General features: G+C 42.5%; 1 protein-coding gene across 7 annotated transcripts in view; it reads left to right on the forward strand.

Moving 5' to 3' along the window:
- Positions 1–20,281, forward strand: part of FYB2 (FYN binding protein 2) — a 107,685-nt gene that overhangs the window by 61,401 nt on the left and 26,003 nt on the right. For all 7 annotated transcript variants that reach the window (XM_045857416.1, XM_045857426.1, XM_045857434.1 and 4 more), the window contains 5 exons: positions 800–900; positions 7,475–7,509; positions 9,887–9,918; positions 13,237–13,339; positions 15,751–15,910. In XM_045857416.1, the coding sequence (XP_045713372.1) occupies positions 800–900; positions 7,475–7,509; positions 9,887–9,918; positions 13,237–13,339; positions 15,751–15,910 (431 nt within the window). The remainder of the gene's footprint in view (positions 1–799; positions 901–7,474; positions 7,510–9,886; positions 9,919–13,236; positions 13,340–15,750; positions 15,911–20,281) is intronic.

The raw sequence follows: 20,281 nt of genomic DNA on the forward strand, positions 1-20,281 counted from the left end.
TGGGGTATGCACTTTGACTAGAAGCTTGTTTTGAGTGGAAATCATTTCTTTTAGAAACCATGGGCATCATGGGCTGTGCAATTATGTTTACCAAATGATCTCACATGCACTTTACCAGAGGGGTTGGGTTTCAAGTAGCCTGTAGGCTTTGCATCTCTGAAATACACAGAGAGTGGGTGTTTAGAACCCACACCTGTGCATTGGTGGTGGGTTTTCAAGGTTCTGAATTCTCACGGCAACTCTTATTTAGCTCTAGGGCCACAGTCAGACAGCTGTCTTCCCCGCTTAGTCCTGGGAGAGTGCACAGATATTTTTTAGAATTTGTTTTAAAAATGGGATGGCATTTTGTGATCTGGACTTGATGCTGGTGGCTCAGTTTCAGCTTCCCACTCAGATGAGGCCTGTGGCTCAGACCTCTGACCCAGACATTGAATCCCCAGCCGACCAGACCTAAGACCTTTATCTAATTCCAACTTTCCTGAGTTCACCCCCCACCCCCGGCTGCAGTTCTCATTCACATCTTTAATTGTGAGATTCCTCTCAGTGTCACCTGGGGAGTTTTACCTTATTGATTTGCAGATGAGTTATGAATTCTTTGTGTAATTCTTTGCATCATTATATTTCATCCAGAATTTCTATGTATTTACAGTAGAGCTGGCATGACTTCCATATCTGCTGAGGTTACCATATTGGCCAGACATACCTATACCTCTCTAATAGGAAAAAATACAAAGAGTTTTACAACATGTTTTAAGAAACATTTTATTTTAACTAGCCTTTTTATCTCTATGCTTCTCAGTGCTGAATTTGAAGAACCGCATAATTATGAGGCAACACTTTCATATCCGAGACACTCTGGCAATGCCACTAACCTGTGCACCGCAGCAGAAATTGCTGATGGTAAGTCTAGTAAGCCAATTAATAATGTAGCCTCATATAGACTGAAAATGTGTCAAAAATTGTATTTCCCTTCGGCTCACTATAGACTTAAACATTCACACCCGTGCTGTTTTACCGTCTAATTTCTTCTGCTGCTCTTTGTCTAGTCCCTCAAAAACATAAATGCATCCCGTTGCACATCCGTGCTACCTCATGCCTCCTAGGGCTGCCTTCTCTCTACTGTCATCTAGTCTCTCCACCAATCCACTGGGATGCTTTGCCTTTGGTCACTGTGTGGAGGGAAAATGAAGATATGACAATTCATTTTCCTTCCTTGTCCTCCTATAGAAACTTCATCTCTCTTCCTATGGTGTCCTTTTTGAGCTCCCTGGTAAATCTGTGTGTGCAGAGGGAGATAAAAGGCCATGTGGATTAGGGTCCTGTGTTTAACCTGAACAGCAGCACAGGATTCATTGAATGGATCTGACCACTAGTTTAGGGCTAAGTCTTCCTGCCCCTGGAATCTCCAAAAAAGCTCAGACCTTTCTGCAATAAAAGAGACCCTGTCAGGTAAGAAGATGAAGAAGCAGAGACTCATAGCATTTTTACAAGTTTCTCTGTCTTTGTTCTGCCTATAGGATCAGCTGATTCTCCACAAAAGGTATAGATGTTGGTGCCAGAATAAACATTACTGTTTACCGAGCTTACGCTGTGGGCCACAGTTCTGTGTTAAGTCCTCTGTGTATACCCCTGATGATAGAATGATTTTCACCCACTTTTAGAGTCAGGAACCTCAAGGCCAGAAATTGAGTTTCACATGGTCACGTAAGAGGTATGTGGTAGAGATATAATGTGAAATGGGCTCAGCCTGCCTCTGAGAGCCACACTGTTTCCGCCACTTTATGCTGCTTCTCCTTCAAGGAGGTTTAGCTTTCCTTGGGAGGGTTAGAAAGAGATCTTCTGGTCCAGCCTCTTTATGGTATAGACAAGAAGCCCAAGGCTCTTGGAAAGGAAGTCATTTGGCTATGGAATACATACTTAGGAGAATACATTCTTACAAAATTTGTGGGGTAAGAGTCAGGACCCATTGAACTTTCCCTTCTTTCTCCCAGGAAATAAGGGGTTGAAGAACTACTGGAAAAAACTCACTTTCTCCTACATGGGCAACGTCTAGATTTTCCCATATGGCTTGTAAATTGCTAGCCATGAGAAGAGCAACTCTGCCCCCACTACCCCTAAAGGCAATGCTGGCCCATACCTGGCTTGTCTGGGGCCCTGCATGATGGCATGGCTTCTCAAATTCTCACATTCCCACAAATTACCTGGGGATCGTGTGAAAATGTAGATGCTGATTCAGTAGTTCTGGGTCAGGGCTGAGAGCCTTCATTTCTAACAAGTTCCCTAGGGGTGCTAATGCTGCTGGTCCACAAACTACACTTTGAATACAAGGGCTATGGGCCCCATTCGAGCTACATACAAGCTGCATGCCTTTCTACAAGGCTTAGGGATCATAGGGCCAAGGAGGTGCTCCAGTTAAGGCCTGCAACTTCTCCCTCTGGACCACATGAGACCTGGAAAATCACCCATTCTCAGGTGGCTCCTGAAATTCTACTCAGGTCCTTGCCTAAGTCCTTCTCCCTCAGATCAGATGGGCTACAGGGTGAGCTCTTCATGGCTGGAGGGATGGGGTTTGCACACAGACAAGAGTCCTCATGGTGTAGGGTGAAGCTGAAGATTGGAAACAGGAAGTTGGTCTCCAGACCTACGTTTGTTCTCTCCAGGCCACAAATGGTCAAGTTGGGCCAGCCAGGAGCATCATTTGAGAAACTGGAAGAAAGAACCACTAACCCAAGCCCCTCCTCAGCCTTGCTGAGAGATTCCCTGTGTACTTCCTTCATGGACGGCGCTGCCAAGGAGGCAAGTGTCTCTAACCGAAAGGAGAGAGGGCCCAGAAAATGAGCCAGCAATACCACTGAAAAGCACAGGGCGATAGAAAAGGAGTAGGGTAGGAAAGGGTTAGGGTGCAGAGGGTGTCCCCTGCCAGAGAGCGCGCCCTTGTGGGAGATAGTTATAGACCGGTCAGGGTTGGAGACACTGAGGAACTAAAGCCTGGGATCAAAATGATTCTGTTATATGTCCCCACTCCTTTCCCAGCCTCTCTCTAAAGAGACAAGCTACGGTTACCCTACAGAAAAAGGAAAGGAAGGACGTGGGCTATCTCACTCCCTCTTGTACCTGTTCACTTAACTCTTCCATCCTCTTTGCACCACTTACTGGTTGTGTAACCTCTGAACCTCAGTTTCTTCACGTGTAAAATGGGCATAATACGTCCTTTGTGGAGTTGTCCTGAGAGTTTGATAAAATAAGACATTTAAACTCAAGTGGAAATCTGCTTGGGGGAAGGTTGAGCAGATACATTATACTTTTCCCTAGTCCTACTGCTAAATGCAACTAAAACCCTGGATATTTACAAAACAAGCCTAAGAAAATTACAAGACTCTGAAAAGGGAGAAAGAAGAAGGTAAAGCAGCCAGGACCTCAGGACCCCTGGAAGGGTAGGTGGTGAGTTCCCTGGTTTTCTTCTTGCTAATGTGTCCCAGACTTGGAGCTGAAGAAGCCAGCAACCTGGAAGCATCAACAGGCAGAGACAAAAACAGCTCCAACAAAAGCCTCCTCTTTCTAGCCAAAGGGGAAGCCTAAACAGACAGAAATCCTCTAGACAATAACCACTCTACTCCAGCCCAACATCACAGAGAACACTGTGGTCCCACCCCCACAGAAATGCTGAGTGGAGCCAAGACACCATCCTCATCAGTTAGCAATGATGCACACCCGCCCCTCCTGCTGAAATGGTTTCAGAGAAGACCACATGGGGAGCATGAGCTTCAATGCCCCACTCTGTGGTAACAAGGTACCCCTTCCCCTCCCTGCTGGGATGGTATCAGCTGAGACCTAGCAAAGAGTAAGGACTTTCACAACCGCCCAGGAGGGTGTGAAGGAGGACACGTGGGGAGCAATAACAAGGCACTCCGACCCCTCTCAACTGTGGTGTTAGCAGCAGAAGCAAATGGGGAGCCAGAGCTTCCACCCCTGTCCAGCAGTGATGCAGCACCCTTTTCTCACCTGGGTATCAAGGAGGACAAGAAGTGGGGAACCTAGATTTCTGTCTCCATCTGGCAGAAGAAAGGCAGTCCTCCCACCTCGTGCTGCCAGGAAAAGCCAGCTTAAAGAGAAAGTTTAAATAATATCCAGAGTCTCATAACATAATACTCAAAATGTCCAGGTTTCAATAAAAATTCGCTCGTCATTCCAAGAACCAGGGAAGTCTCAACTTGAATGTAAAGCCGTGATCACTGGATGCCCTCACTGCGATGATTGGCACGTTAGAGTTTCCTGACAAAGACTTTAGGGCGGCTCTTATAACAATGTTTCACTGAGCGATTATGAACATAATTGAAACAAACTTTAAAAAGTTTTACTGAAGAAATAGAATGTACATGAAAAGAAATTATAAGGACCCATGGACAATGACAATGTGGGGGGAATTGAATGGGAGAGGGAGGACAGGGGAGAGTAATGGGGGGAAATGGGGCAACTATAATTGAACAATAAAAAAAAAGAAAATTCAAATGAAAATTTGAGAACTGAAGAAAGTAACAAGAAACATGAAAAGCTCCATGGATAGACCCAACCTCAGAATAAAGGGAATAGGTGAATCAGTGAACTTGAATGAAACAACAGAAATTACCCAGCCTAAGCTATAAGAAGAACATAGACTGAAAAATAAAATGAGCTGAGCTTTAAGCTGTCAGTGGGACGATAGCAAGAGTCTTAAACTGGTGTCCTGGAAAGAAAGGAGAGGGGGATCCTACTGAAAAAGCATGTGCAGAAATGGTTACTGAAAACTGCCCAAACTCGGCAACTAGAAATCAATAACCAAAGATAACAGGACACTCCCCAAACACTTAGAAACAAAACAACACATTTCTAAGCAATCCATGGGTCAAAGAGTAATCTCAAGGGAAATCAAAACATATATCTGAACTGAATTAAAATGAAAATACTACATGTGCAAATTGGCAGAACACAGCTCGCACAAGCTGAGAGGGAAGTTTGGAGACCTGCTGCTTACAGAAAAGAGGAGAAGCCTCAGGTCGAAGTTCCTACTTCAAGGACATAGAAGAAGAAGAGGAAAATAAATCCAAAGGAAGTAAAAGAAAAGAAATAATAAGATAAGAACAGAAATAAATGATTTTGGGAGAAGTAAAACAATAGGGAAAAGTCAATGAAACCAAAAGCTTGTTCTTCGAAAAGATCAAAAAAATGATCAAAGCTCTAGCAGGACTGACAAAGTAGCAAAGGCAGAAGACACAAATTAACAACCTTGGGGATGAAACAGGTGTGATTAGAGGCCCTGCAGACATCAAAAGAGTAAGGGGATACTATGACACATAAATTTGACAACTTAGAAAAATGCAACAATCCCTTAGAAAATGCACATTACCACAACTCGGTATAAAACAATTGTTGTTTTTGCAACACTAGTAATAATCATCTCACATCCCGGTATAAATGGAGTAGAGAAACTTTTCCAAGGTCACACAGGGAGTTAGCACGTAGAGAAAAAGCTGAAAGCCTGCCAGACGCGACCATGTCCAGCAGGTGGAGGGGTGCTGCGGCCCATCGTGTGACAGTTTCTCCCAGCTGGGGCAAAGCTGTTAAGTGGAGAGAGCTATCTAACTCTGTGTGAAAAGTGAGCCAGGGCTGAGTCCTCTTACTACAATTCCTGTCCCTTCCTGACCATCGGGGGTCCTCTGTACTTTATTTTCCTAACTCAAGAGCAAGTTTTGATGGCAAAACATCATTGAAGAACCTCCATTTTGTTAGAAAAAATAAAATTATAAATGTATTGTTAACTTTGTGTATTATCTTTGTTTTCCAGCCTTGTCAAGTGCAGTGTCTCTGAGCCTTTGTTCCCCATTTCTGAGACAGAATAGCAACAACTCCCCATCCAGGGGCAAAGAGAAGCAAACAGACCATGATTTGTTAATTCTTTAAATAAACTGGAGGAAGGAAGGAAGGAAGGAAGGAAGGAAGGAAGGAAAGTATTATCACTGTCTTTAACTGGAAAAAATATCTATACCTTGAATGAGGTCATCTGCATCATAAGCAATATTTTTAAATGTATTAATAGCTAAACAAAGTTTTTTAAAAAATATTTTGTGTTTATTTCTTTATTAGCAAGAGGGGAAGGGAAAGAGGAAAAGAGGGAAAGAAACATCCATGTGCAAGAGAGACATTGATCGGCTGCCTCTCGCACATGTCCTGACTGGGACCTGGCCTGCAACCCAGGCATGTGCCCTTACTGGGAATCAAACCAGCAACGCTTTAGTTCACAGGCCAGTGCTCAACCCACTAAGCAGACCAGCCAGGGCATAGACAGAGTTTTCTAAACAAGTAATATCAGAACATTTTAATTCAAAACCCGTGAAAGTAATAATGTACAATTACCCATGTTGACATACATATTATTAATCATCTACACAGAATTTTAGGTCTGTGTGTCAACAACCATATGTAGGTAGTCCCTGAAGAAAACCTAGGGTTTCCTTTAATAACTGATTGTATGTTTAGAATAATAACAGCTTAGGAATGCAACATGTTGGTCAGTTTTCTAAATGAAAAGCTTCAGAACGCTAGCAAAAGGAGAGGAAAGAGAAATGGGGGCAGGGAGCCCTACTTATTATGCATGCATATTTGTTAACAGTAGGAGAAAATTTTATAGATAATTTTTAAGCAAGGAAAAATCAAAGTAGCAATTTTATCAAAAACATATCACTCTCTATACAATGGTGATTTGCTAGGTATGTTCCATTTCTTACATCACCTCCTTTAATCTCCCATCATCTCTGTTAAGGCAGGTACCAACTGACCCCATTTCACAGATGAGCAAGCTGAGGTTCAAAGAAAGGAAGTAATCTGTCTACAGTCTCACAAGAAGTGTCAAGACTGGGATTTGAACCCAAATTCTTGCCACTGCTTGTGTTTGTTAGATTGGCTTCATGTTATTTAATAAAATCCACAGAACTGTTGAAATAATCAACAGGTATTAAAGCCCAAGTGGTGGTCGGTCTCCTCTCACCAAGCTGTACTGAAGAAACCAAACACTTGTGGAAGAAAACACTGTTAGGCCTGCTGTGGAGTTCGTTTTGTTGGAGTGGGATTCAGACTTTCTGGCCTGCTTTCCTTTCATTTTCCCTTCGAGTTTGCCTTCTGAGTGCCACCAGTAAATTTCAGTGCTTTCTCTTAATCATGAAGAAGGAATGCATGTACCAAAACAGGAAACTTAAAATTGTTTCGAATGTTTTCATTGACTGCATGTTCCATCCTGGAAATCCCCACAGAAATTAAATCTGTGATCAGTGACCTGAGAATCTCCCAAACTACCGAGACAAAGCCTCACACAGATCAGTGTTATGAAGGTTAAGAAAACTGAACTCTGCCGTCATTAACAATTGATTTGATACTGGGTGCTGTGAGAAACTGGTGTCATAAGACACTGCCTTGAACTAATTGTTTTTCATGTTTATTTTAGCAACTTATGAAGTTGGAATTGAAGAACTCCAAAAGGTATTCTTCCTCTCTTCTTAACAAATTTCTAACTAAAACAAGGGTGCAGAGTTGATTCTAAAGTAGTGTCTTATGAGGGAGAAAAGGTCATTTTTTTTCAGTTTTCCTCTGATTTCTGAGGCTTTTCCAGACCCCAGCTGATGAGACTCTGAAGCCCTGTAACATCAGGGACAGCGGGCGTGTGATGGAAGGGTGGGAAGAGATGATATGATCCTTGTTCTTTCCCTGCCCCTTGTCTACAGCAGCCAGCGCCAGTGGGCCCTTACTGTCTCTGCAGAGAGCAGGGTCTTTATGCCCCATGCTTTCACAGAGCGACCATACCCTTGAAGGCCCATTTTCTGGGCTCCTGGTGGGCACAGTGCTGGGAAACCTCTTGGAGGCAATGCAGCAAATTGATTAGGGCCCAGACAGAATCACTGGCCTCAATCCCAGCTGCTGGCTGCCTAACCTTGAATCTCCATTTCCTTACCAATAAACTAGACATAACAGAAATACCCACATCTGGAATCATTGTGAGAAGGAATGTAAGGTAAATTCAGGTAAACAGTTTCGTAGGAAGTCCCTGCTGTCTGCTCCATGCATTTTGCTTCTCTGAGCTTCCACTGTATCTTCTGTAAAATGGTGCATTCTCCATGAGGGCAGGAAGCATGTGCCTTGTGGTTACTGTACCTGCAACTGTAGATGCTCAATACAGAAGGGGACCAACACTAGTTTCACTGAATTGCTGAGAAAACTAAGACAGAGGAGGTAAGCACCTAGTATTGTACCTAGCACACAGTAGGCACTTACCTAATGCTGAGACTGGGTCAGTTAAGGTTCTACTCTTTTCTCACTGAGTACCTTTAGTTTAGATCTTTTAACTTCCTGCTCCAGGTTTCTTATGCTTACTGGAAAGGATTGCTTATTGTGGTTAGATAACTATAAATGGTTATTATTCCTATTAGTGAACACAGAAGCATTCCATTAAAATGCTTCACTTACCTGGCAACACCAGCAAGTAATAAACTTTTCTGTAAAGTGAACTCTCCAAAGGACAAAATTTTATCTCATGCAAAATAAAAAAAAAAAAAGCTTGAAAGTATTTTTAATTTTTAATTACATTTTTAGTCTTCAGATGTATACTATGTTCATCTCTGTATCTTGACTCGGTGGCTGGAAACCATTGCCACCCTTTCTTGGTGACTGGAACACAAGGGGCTAAGTGGCCGCAGTCCCTGCTCTTCTTTGGGATTCGCTATTGGGCCCTGTAGGTGCTCAGCGCTGGTCACCTTTACACCAAACCACCTCGAGCCTGTTCACTGTAATTGTTTCCTGACATTCGTCACTCCTTTCCACTCTCAGTATCTTCGTGTCTAACACCGAGTCTCTCACGTGGTCAGACACGTGTGTACCAGGTCCCTGCTGTGTGCCAGGCACGTGGGCACACACGGTAGCAGTGCTTCCACTTTACAGGTGAGACCTCAAGGCCCAGGGGAGTTCACCTCTTAGTAATGTAGCAGAGACCTAAAGCGAGGGCTGTCTGACTTACTCTACCAGTGCTGACACCCAAGTTGCTAGAATTACACAGAAAATAAAACCCAGCAGTCCCTGAATGAAGGCCTGCGGGGCTCCCCTAAAAGGAGAGCAGCAGACCTGCTGGACCTGGATGGCGCAGCAGCATTTTGGATGCTGAGGTATTCTCTGTTTCCTTCAGGGTTCTCGGCTATATCCCTAATACTGAATGGCATCAACTCTGTGATGACTAAATTACGTGGAGGGCTATGTTGTTGTCACTGGGATGTAATTTTAATGGAGTCAAACCTAGATCACGCGAGAGCTGATTTTTGATCAGAGAGTGCACGGTCAGGGAGGGAGAATTCCCAGCATGATCTGCACACTTGCCAATTTGGCCACTGAAATACAGGAGTGAGCAAGAGTGGGTTCACAGTTGCCTTGTGACATTCTTTTGAGTTAATAAAGCCATTGCAATAATCATAGCCTGCATGTCTTTTTTCCATATGAACAGCGATAAACCTACATTTGCCCACCCCTGTATTGTTTGAATATCACAAGTTCATACTTTCTCATACGACTTAACAGTTTTCTATTCTACAGGTGCATTCCTGGAAAGGTAGGCAGGAAACGGTTTGTTTTTCTTAGTGAAATCATACATTCCCTCTTGCATACACTGTAACATCAGAAGTGCTTGTTTTCTTTTCAGACTGACCAGCAGTCTCCTGGCAATGGTTGATGGAATTTTCTGCTGTCAGTGTCTACATTTGCTTGTATTGAGATCACGCCCACCTCACCTGTCCATCCGGTCTCTAATGACCTGTAACCAGAGACCCAATTGATTAGGATAGACTTATGAAAATGACCATTTTCCTTTTACTTTCAGCCTTGGAAGAGTTTTCTCCACCAAGAACTTAGGTGAGTTTTTATCTTCAAAAGGAAAAGGACTAACCCAGGCACTGCCTCTCTGATGACTGACCTGGTATTCCTGGATGGGCCCACTCTGATTCCAGCGCCTGACCTGGGGCAGCACCCCATGCTGTGCAAGGTACCTGGTGCAGAGAAGGTGCCCACACTGCCCTCACTCACCCTGGGACACCCTGAGTCCCCAGTGTGTGCGAGCCACTGGGACTGTAGCAGTGACGGAGGTCTAGCTACCACTCTTAGGGACCCCTGGATTAGAGGATGCATCACACAATCTGACAGGCATGTGACAATCATGGGAATCCCCAGGAACTTAAAATTTCCAAAATGAGCCATGCTATTTCAAGTCTCTTTGCCTTTGCTCATTTAATAAACTCACCCCAACTTAATGATCTGCTGACCATCAAATGACTCCTCCTATAAGAAGTCTTCCTTGATTTCCTCTCCTTCAGGGGGTGGTAACCAGTTCCTTTGCTGTGGTACCACTGTGAGGTACACATGTGTATGCACTAATGTCACCATGCATTTATGTGTTAACATGCCAGTTCATTCTCACTCCCCCCCAACTATCTTGCCTTTGAGCTCCTGTGGGCAGGGCCCATGTTTCCTTGTTCTTGGTATTCCTGGCAGCTCTCATGCCTCCTGACCCAGAGCAGGGTGTTGGCACATAGCAGTGGTCATACCTTCCTCTTCAGAGTCACTTTCCCCCAGAGTTATTTTTAATGCATTAGAATAAACATAGTTGGTGAGCTCTGAGGGAGCAAGTGTCAAAATTTCCTGGCTGAGGTCAGAAACACAGGTGCTGGATATTGGGGTGCCTGCTTCAGCTCCCTTTGTCCCTCTCTTTGATTCCTGCCTGTGCCCCATGGTTAACCCTTTAGCACCTAGCACAGTGTGGACATATGATGGGCACATGTCAAATAAGTAATTACTCAGTTCAGCATTCCTTGAGCTTATACTTTGTTCAGACACTGTGAGCTTCTGAGGTACAAAAATGAATAGAATACATTTTCTAGCCTTGGTTCAAGATGGGAGTGAAGGCCGGAGTGGTTGGTGGGGGGATCATTTGGAGGTCATAATGACCACATAAATAGGAAATTACAGTGTAATATAATCAGTGCTGTGGAAGTTGTAAAGACAGAGGAGGGGCTCCAGGCATGCTTCCTCCAAGAGTGAGAGCTGAGCTGAAGCTTGAAAGACACATAGGAATTGTCCAGGTGAAAATGGTAGAATGCAGGTCCCAGGTACAGAAAAAGTATGAGGCAACAAGTGTTACCCAGTGAGGCTGGTACAGGACCCACCAATGGTTTGAGAATGCAGAGCATAAAGTGCCATAGGAACAAAGCTAGGGCAGTGTGTGAAGCTGGACGCAGGAGCGGCCAGCGCTCCCTAGCATGTCATTTAAACCAGCCCTTTCCAATGGAAATCTGCGCAAGTCCATATCATTTGGTTCTGCTAGCCATATTTCAAAAGATAAAAGAAACAGTTGAAATTAATTTTCATAATGTGTTTTATTAATATTTATTCAGTCTAACCAATATGTAATCATTATTAAAATTGTTACTGAGGTATTTATATTCTTTTTTTGCATAGCAGATCTTCAAAATCCTGATGTATTCTCATTTTACCCTTACAGCTCAGTTGGGACCAGACACATTTCACATGTTCAGTAGCCACACGTGGACTGTAGCCACGGTACTGGGCAGCACAAATTTAGACTGTCCTGTCAGGGAGAATTACAAAAGAATTTCAAAGCAGAGATAATGTGCTCTCTCCCCTATAATATTATTCCTGTAAGTCACAATGTTAAATTTAATTTGAGAGTTAGTTATGGAGACCCACCTGTGTGGAAACTACTGGACAGGGTCTGAGGGGTGGGAAGATGCATTACAGAGGACACATGCATCAACAAGGCAGGTAAATGTGTCAGCAGGAATAGCAATTGCAATGGGAATGAAAAAAATGGGGTGACTCTAACTCAGCAAATGCTGTGATGAAGAAAAGGACACCAATTATTAAGAGTCCATTACATGCTATAAACAATGTGAAGCTTTCAACATTTTTATCACATTTCATTCTTATGGCAACCATGGAAATTGGCATTGTGACTGTTCATTTATGGATGAAAACATTTGATTTTTAGAAAGGTTAATCTTAGACTTTTAGAAAAACAAACAGTGAGGATTAGAATCCAGCCCTCACTTCACAGCCCCTGTTCATGACAGAAGAACCAGGGATGGCCTGAAGGGTGGACAAGAGTACATAGTAATTAGATTAATGAATGAAACTCTTTCAAACTCTCTCCACTGTCTTTCAGAACAGTCCACTCTCTCTGGTGTTTCTCCTTCCTTCGTGCCCACTTCTTTTCATATGAGGGCTCTTCTCTGCTTTCCATGGAGACATGGTTGTAGTGTTATCCAGTTCACATAATGCCAGAAACAGAACTTCTCATGTGGAGGTGATGCTCTCCAGCCTCTGTCCTTGGTCCTGCTCCTCACTACACTCTCCACCTTGATCTCTCCTCCACTCCTGCTGTCTGCACACTGGTGCGTGGCTGTCATTCACGTCACTAGGGAACACTCTCTGCCGGGTGCCGTGCTATTGCTACCACAGGTTCTGTAGCACCAGTGGGGATACACACAATGAATAAGAGAATGCTGCCTCCTTGCAACTTGATTTTCAGTCAGTTGACAAGGGGTCATGGAGGTCTGGAGGCAAATCCCTAGGCAGCCCATTATAATACAAGATAGAAGGACTAAGTGTTGGAAGAGCAAATAAGAAGGTGGGACTGCTCAGGAGAATCAGGGAAAGATTCTCAGAGACAAGATGATTTGGACAAGCTGAGAAGGGTGCAGTGTATTTCAGCAATAGAAGATGTGGAATGCATGTCTGACCAAGGAAATAGAGATAAAAAGGGAGAGTTGCTCAAAGTAGCACCATGGCTTTTGGAAATCACCAGAGTCTTGACTAGAGCAAAGGTGCAGGGGTGGAGCAGAGGGTGATGGGGTGGAAAGAAAGGCAGGGGCCAGATCACTAAGGGGCCTACATTTTCTCCTACATGCAATAGGGGGTTATTAGAGATTTTGAGCAGAAATTTACTCTGGCATTAATTGGAGCAGGCAGAAACTCAGAGGAACCCTCTGTGGTTGACTGGATCCTGAGAGCCCTCATCTTTAAATATATATATGAAGAAGAGGGATTCACATCTGTTTGAATTCATTTTTCCCATTCATTTCTTTTAGGATCTAGTAGTACACTATTATCTAAATATTCTAAACTTAATTTTTTTCCTGGTATTTCTTCTCATTTCAGCCCTGAACATGAAGATGCCAATAAAACAATGAAGGAAAAAGAGCCAGATAAATTGAAACTTCATAAAAGAGAAAGGGACCTACATTCAGACCATCTTTTTGAGGTATCTGCATTCTAGGGTTCCAGATCAAATGGTACAGCTCAGCTGAGTGATAGGAGCAGTTCATGGGGTGACTTTAGAGGGTGAGACATGTAGCTCTCCAGAGAGACAAAGTCAGGAGGTATGGTGGACTTTGAAGGCATTATATCAAGGGTATGAATGTGACAATTCACACTGAGCTCTAGCCTTGCACTTTCCAGGCCTTAGAAGCAGGGCTGGGACTAGTGTGAGGTCAGCAAGTCACCCAGTGGACAAAATACAAAGAAACATTCAGGGGCTGATCCTCCACCTGCAAAACCCCAGAGGGAGGGTTCGGTGCTCTTAAACCCTGCTTAGAGGAGTGACTTAGCCTCTAAACTCGGTCATCTCATCTGTGAAGTCAGAATCAATAATCTTACCAAACTACCATCCCCATGACTATCCTCAATCATGATCATAAAATGAAATAATGTGCATGAAAGTGCTTTTTAGGCCATAAGCTACCATAAAAATGAAATGTATTATTGTTGTCAATTAATTAACTAGTTGGCTGATTAATATTTATTAATAGTAAATACTGTATATTTGTGTACACTAATATCCAATTGACACTATTCCCTCCAAAGTGGTATGATTGGAGGCTTAACTAATAAACTCTACCAGGACTACTACCAGTGCATAAAACATTCTAGATACTTGTATAATAGCTGCCTGTATAGATACTTTATAATATCAAATCGTTCCAGCTTCATCCGCAGAGACTGGAGAAATTAGACAGCTTGGTGGTGGTGGGAGCCCACGCTGGTGTGTTGGCCCAGAGGCCAGGCTGGACCAGGTTAGGTGTTTATAGAGTATCACAAAGCAGCATAATTTGGAGGAGTAAGTCACTAACTATGAAAGACAGGGACCAGAGCCAGTAAAACAGCATCTTGTGTCAAGGCCAGAGGGCAGAGGGGCAGGGCCATAAATGGGTGATGAGGCCAGAGATCAGGAAGAGGTTTATCAGAAAGGCAGGAGAGGAGCATGATTAAGGAATATCAATCATGCAAGAGCAAGAGCAGGCTGCATTCCTTCTCAGTGCTGGCCACAGGAAGAGAGCCAGGTATGGAGTTGGGCTACCACCAAAGGGACATATTCCTACTTTCATAGAGTGGATTTGAGTTTTGGATATTGTGAGAAGTTATTTGGAATGTGTTAGACAGATGAAGTGGGTGGTCTAGCTGGGCAGTGCTCTTTGAGATCAAATACAAGCTATAAGTTAGTAAATACATAACTGAAAGAAGGTGGCTGCCATACGTATGTGAAACGTTGACTTCATTTCTTCCTTGTTACCTTTCCCATTTAAAAGAATCCTTCTTGGCTATGTGACTAAAAAGAATGCCCCTCCTCTATTCTCCTCTTAATTTGCTCAGATCCCACTAAGAATGCAGGAAACTCCATGCCTTATATCTGTTGATTACTTTAGCTTTCTCCAAGTACTTTCAAATGTATCATCATGTCCACTTGTTGTCTTCCCCTGTCCTTCCCGCTGGCCCTTCAGATCCTCCCTGGTCTGTGGCTTCCATACTGCCCTCTTGAGGACACTGACACTTCTTCAACTACCTGAGCCTCCATACATGCTGCTTTATCTGCCAGGTGTTCCTTTACCCCACAACCAATGTCTTACTTCCATTCTAAAACTATTCTAAAAAAAACACAGTTTAATGAAACCTGCCTTTGAAGTCTCTCCCAATGCTGTCTCTGTGCCAAGATATTTGACCTCCTCCTCTGTTTCCATCCCCCAGTAAGCAATACTGCTGTAAAAATCTTGCCTCATTATACCTTAGTTATTTGCATGTATTGTCTCCATGTGTGTAAACCACGGTGTTTACTGCATCTCTCTATCTCCAGAGCTTAGCATGTTATCTCACCTTCAGTAAGTGTTTAACAAATGACAGAAATAATTGAGGAGGAACAGGAGAATGGTGGGTGGAAAGAGGAAACGTCAGGTAAAAGGAACAAAGCATCCCTTAGGGGTCAAGAGCACAAAGGTCACAGGTTTATTTGCACAAAGGTTTATGAGCACAAAGGCCTCAGTATATTATTAGCTGTGCAACCAGAGGCCAGCTGTTTAACCTTTCCAAACTCTTTGTCAAGAGGACTAATGAAGATTAAGAGCAATTAAATAGCTAAAGAGCCTGCCCTGCAGTCAGTGCTCCATTATATCCTTATTGCCTGCTGCAGCCGCCTCTGTGCCCAGCTTTCACTGGCCATTCAGAGGTGAGCAAAAGATGCAGTATGAGTCCTCAGGAAGCTTAGAGCCTAGTAAGAGAGTGTTAAATAAAACCATAAATAATTGCTCTCTGTGAGGAATGAATAGATGACAGCATGAGTAAGCAAAGAACTAAATAGCTAAGTCAAAGCCCCGTCACCCTCTTCCTATTGTGTGTATTTAGGTGGGTGCCTGTGAAGAGAAACCAGGGAAAGCCCCAATGATGAAGGTTCACAGACATATGGAGAGCATGCTGGCCAGAAAGCAGGATGCTGTGATTGACACCATCCAGACAAAGGCCTACCCCAAGGACCTGAAGCTGCTCAGGCACTTCCAAGGCCAATGTAAGTTCCATTTCCTCCTGCTTCTCTTTACCACTAAATCATTCTAAAGCTGTGCATTGCCAAGATTTCAACTTTTTCTAAGTATTTATTGAACATCTGTTATGTACCAAATAACTTGACTTAGTGAGGCAGCTGAGCAGTAGTGGAAAGACCACTGGATTTAGAAGGAGAAGACCTGAGTTTGATCTGGATTCTAATACTTATTAGCCATGTGGTAACTTCATATTCCTGAAGCTTGATTTCTTTATTTATAGAAAGACTAAACTGGAAAGCATGTCACATAATAGGCACTCAGCAAATATTTAGTCCCTTTTTAATCTATCAGCTCCTGTTGGGTGTTTTGTGTAGGCCCAAGTAATCGATACCCTGATGATATAGCAGTACAATATTGTTATTTGACTTTATTTAGGTTGCATTTTACCTTCACTTGATTGCAAATAATAGTGAGTAATAGTCAAATCATACTTTCTTAAGGAAAAGAAAAGAAAAACAGGAGCTTCATCTAGCAGAAAGTCTGGGTGGTACAGGGACACAAACAATATTATAAGGACTCAATATTACTTTTCTACTCCTGGCTTTGCTCTGCTCTGGGTCAGCTCCATTTTTAGACACATTCCACCCTTGTGGAGGCAAGATGACATCTAGAAATGACAGACTTAGACCCTATCCTCTCAGGAATCCCAGAGGAAAACAGCAAACTGTTATACTCTCAACAGTTATAAGAAAAGGCCCAGATCTGAGTCTCACTGGCTTTGCTTGGGTCACATGCCATCCCTGAACCAGTCATTACAAGTGGGGGATACGATGCTCTGGTTGACCCAGCCTGGGTCATAAACTCACTCCTAGCTAGGGGTAGAGTCAGTGCTAGAAAAACTACATAACCCCAGACTGAAGATTTCCCAAGGAAAATCAGAGGGCTGTTACTAGAAAAGAGGGATGGAGGTAGACACGAGATAGACAAAGAAAACAGATGTCTACTCCAGCTCAGTAAGCCACAGCCAACTACTGACATTTCATAAAGTATCATAATCCAGTTATAGAAGAATAAATGTATAGTGATCATAAGATAGACTCAAGGCGCCTCCAGGCTAGCTGGCCTCATCCCTGCCACACACCCTCTTCCCTGCACACTCTCTGCTCTGTTCTCAGCTTACTGACTATGGCATGTGCTTAAGAGCTCCTATAATTTTGCTTGATCTCTTTCCTCTGTCTGAAATGCCTTTATGCTCATTCTCTACCTGCTGATATCCTATTAGTCCTTTCAGGTCTATTTCAAAAGTCACTTCTTTGAGGCCTCGCTAACCTCCTTCCATCCTCATTCCCACACTCCAGGGACCACAAGTCCTCCCACCCCTGTTTCCATGACACTGAGCAACTGGATGACCATGCTGATGTGTGAGGCTTTAGAGTGGACCAGTTCTGAAACCCAGGAGCACTTCATACTAATCCTGTAACCTTGGAAAATTTCCTTACTTTCTTGTGTAAATGAGGATACTACCACATATTTCCCAGTGCTGTTTGTCACTGCATATAAAGTGTCTGGTTCATATGCTAAATAACTGTTAGTGCTCTTCATTCGTTTTTATTTCTGAAAAATTACAGCATGCCTTACATTATAATTCACCACGCACATGCTTGTCTCCCATGGCATACTGTGAGCATCTTGAGATCAGAGACCATTTGGTATTCTTCTCTGTATCTCCATAACCTGGCACAATGTCTGGCGTACTTGAGCTGCCTAACAAAATTTTGGTAAGTAAAAGAATGAAAGAATAAATCAGACTTTAGTTTCTGACACAATAGTAGATTAGACAATCTGGCTCTCCTGACAGAAACAAGTAAAGAATAAAAGTTTTTAAAATTTATAGAAGTATCATAGAACTGATATAAAAAGATAACATTTACATACCTGCAGTGACCAGGAATCCTGGGAAAAAGTGAGCACCAAAATTAGTTTTGCCCTGAGGGTTTTTACTGAGCTCTGAATCCCCTGAGCTCCTATTTGACTGCAGGACAGGCAGAGTGTAGGGGCTCCATCCCAGGGCCTGCCCAGAGGGAGTTTATAATGGGAGACTCCTGCATAAAGTTGGGACCCCAACGGGTTACAGCCACACTTCAAGAATAAACAAGACTGCACCTATAGTTAACATTACTGTACTGTGTACTTATAAATCTAAGATGGTAGCTCTCATGTGTTCTTACTACAGTAAACATTTTTTAATTAAAAAAAGATTTGGGGCAGGGGAGACATTTCTGATTAGGTGAAGGAGAAAGCACAGAGGTAGCATTAATTTTAAATTCATGACTTAAGATGAAAAATGGGTAGGATTATAGGGGGAGAAATGGAAGAGAGGAAATTAAGTTGAAGTAAATAAAATAGTTAAAGGAGAGCCCTGAATTTGGGGCTGAAAGACATTGTCATACAATTATGTAATGCCCATGGTGGGTCACTATAGATATGGGGATTATGCTGTGATGAGAACAGTCTGAAGAAGATTATTCTCAGCAGTCCACACATATTACTAAAGTACAGAGGGAGTTGCTGAACCCACTAATAAGTTTTTTACAATACTTATGATGGGTAGCACAAAATGCTTAGTTGGAGAGAGTGAGTATGAAACAGGAAAGTTTGAGGAAAAATGTGAGTGTTTTTATTTAAATAATCCTATTCAAGTAGATCTCTTGAAAAAATGAACAAAATAAAAATATTGCTTCTTTGATTGGAAAAATAAAACAATTAGCAACATAAACCCCACTGAGAAGAAACAAATTTGCCCGTTTTTACCTGTATGCTAAATTAGTTATCAAAAGCTAATCCTCATGTGTATCTGTAGCTCAAATTCACCCTATCTGTGTGGTCCAAAAGAAACCTAGTTGAATCTAAAGTGGTACCAGCTTGGTAGCTCTCCCAGACAATTGGTACCAGTGAACATAAATCCTCTTTGATGAAATTCTACCTTTACCAAGGTTTTAAATGATTCCCACAAAGTGATTTTTTAAAAATTTAACAGTTCATAGACAAAAACAAAACAAAACTAAACACACAATTGCAGTGAGTAAAAACTAGCAGAACAACAGATACCAGAAACCAACCTGCAAAATATTATAGATATTATGGTTATAAGATACAAAACATAACTATATTTAATATTTTTAAAATAAAGAGAATAAACAGATTGGAAAAAAGATTAAAAAATGATTGATAAACTAGTATAGAAATACGGTGAATGAATTACACACCAGATTAGACACAGCTGAAGAGGAAATCAATGAACTAGTAGGTAATTACAGGGAAATTATCAAAAATTCATTCTACAGGGGAAATGATTGAAAAAGAATGAAAGAGAGGACAAGAGTCATGAAGGACAGAATGAGAGTCATTTTTTTAAACCCTCACCTGAAGACATGTGTATTGATTTGAGAGAGGGTGTGGACGGAGGGAGAGAAACATCAATTGGTTGTCTCCTGCATGCGCCCCAAGTGGGGACTGAACCTGCAACCCAGGCATGTGCCCTGACTGGCAGTCAAACTCATGATCTTTTGGTTTATGGGATGATGCTCTAACCAACTAAGCCAAACAAGCCAGGGCAAATGAGAATCTATTTTTAAAAATATGTAATCTTTATTATATTTTTTCCATTACCATTTAATCCCCTTATACCTCCCTCCCCCCAGCAATCACCACCCTGTTGTCCATGTCCATCATAAAATGAGAGTTCTATGAAAGAACACTAGAAGGCATGGGGAAGAGGAAATAATAAATTAAAAAGGCAATATCTGATAATTTTCAGAATTGTTGAAAGATAATCAATATGCAGATCCATGAACACTAAAGTTCTGAAGTAGAAAAAGTAAAAGAAATCTACAACTAGTCATATCTTAGAGAAATTGAAGAACACTAAAGAATGAGAGAATATCTGAAAATACCTTAAAAGCACACCAAGGGAAAAGACCAGTTGCCTATAAACAAACAAGTAGGAATTTGTTGAGTTCTTGAAACTAAGAATGTCTAAGCAGAATATAATGCTGCTGAAAGATTTCTTTTTTTTTAAAGCATTCTCAAATCTTTCTTATGTGACCAGCATGGTTCTGCAGTATTTGCTTTGTAGCTTACTTAGTCCACTGGACAACCCTGAGAGAGTGCAGGCTATCACCACCCCTTGTTGCAGATGAGAACCCTGAGGCCCGAAAGCCTGAGCTCACCTTTCCACAGGTCCCATCCCTGTGAAGCTGCGAGCCTGCCCTCTGGCCCAGGCAGGGGGCCTGCAGAGTCCTTGCTCTTAGCTGTCATGCTCAGGGCCGGTGGGAGAGGCTTCATGAAGATTTGCCTCTCGCTCTGCTTGATTGAGCTCCAAGATTTTGACAATAAAA

The sequence above is a fragment of the Phyllostomus hastatus genome, unplaced genomic scaffold (assembly GCF_019186645.2).
Source record: "Phyllostomus hastatus isolate PE091 unplaced genomic scaffold, TTU_PhHast_1.1 phas_contig_147, whole genome shotgun sequence".
NCBI lineage: Eukaryota > Metazoa > Chordata > Mammalia > Chiroptera > Phyllostomidae > Phyllostomus > Phyllostomus hastatus.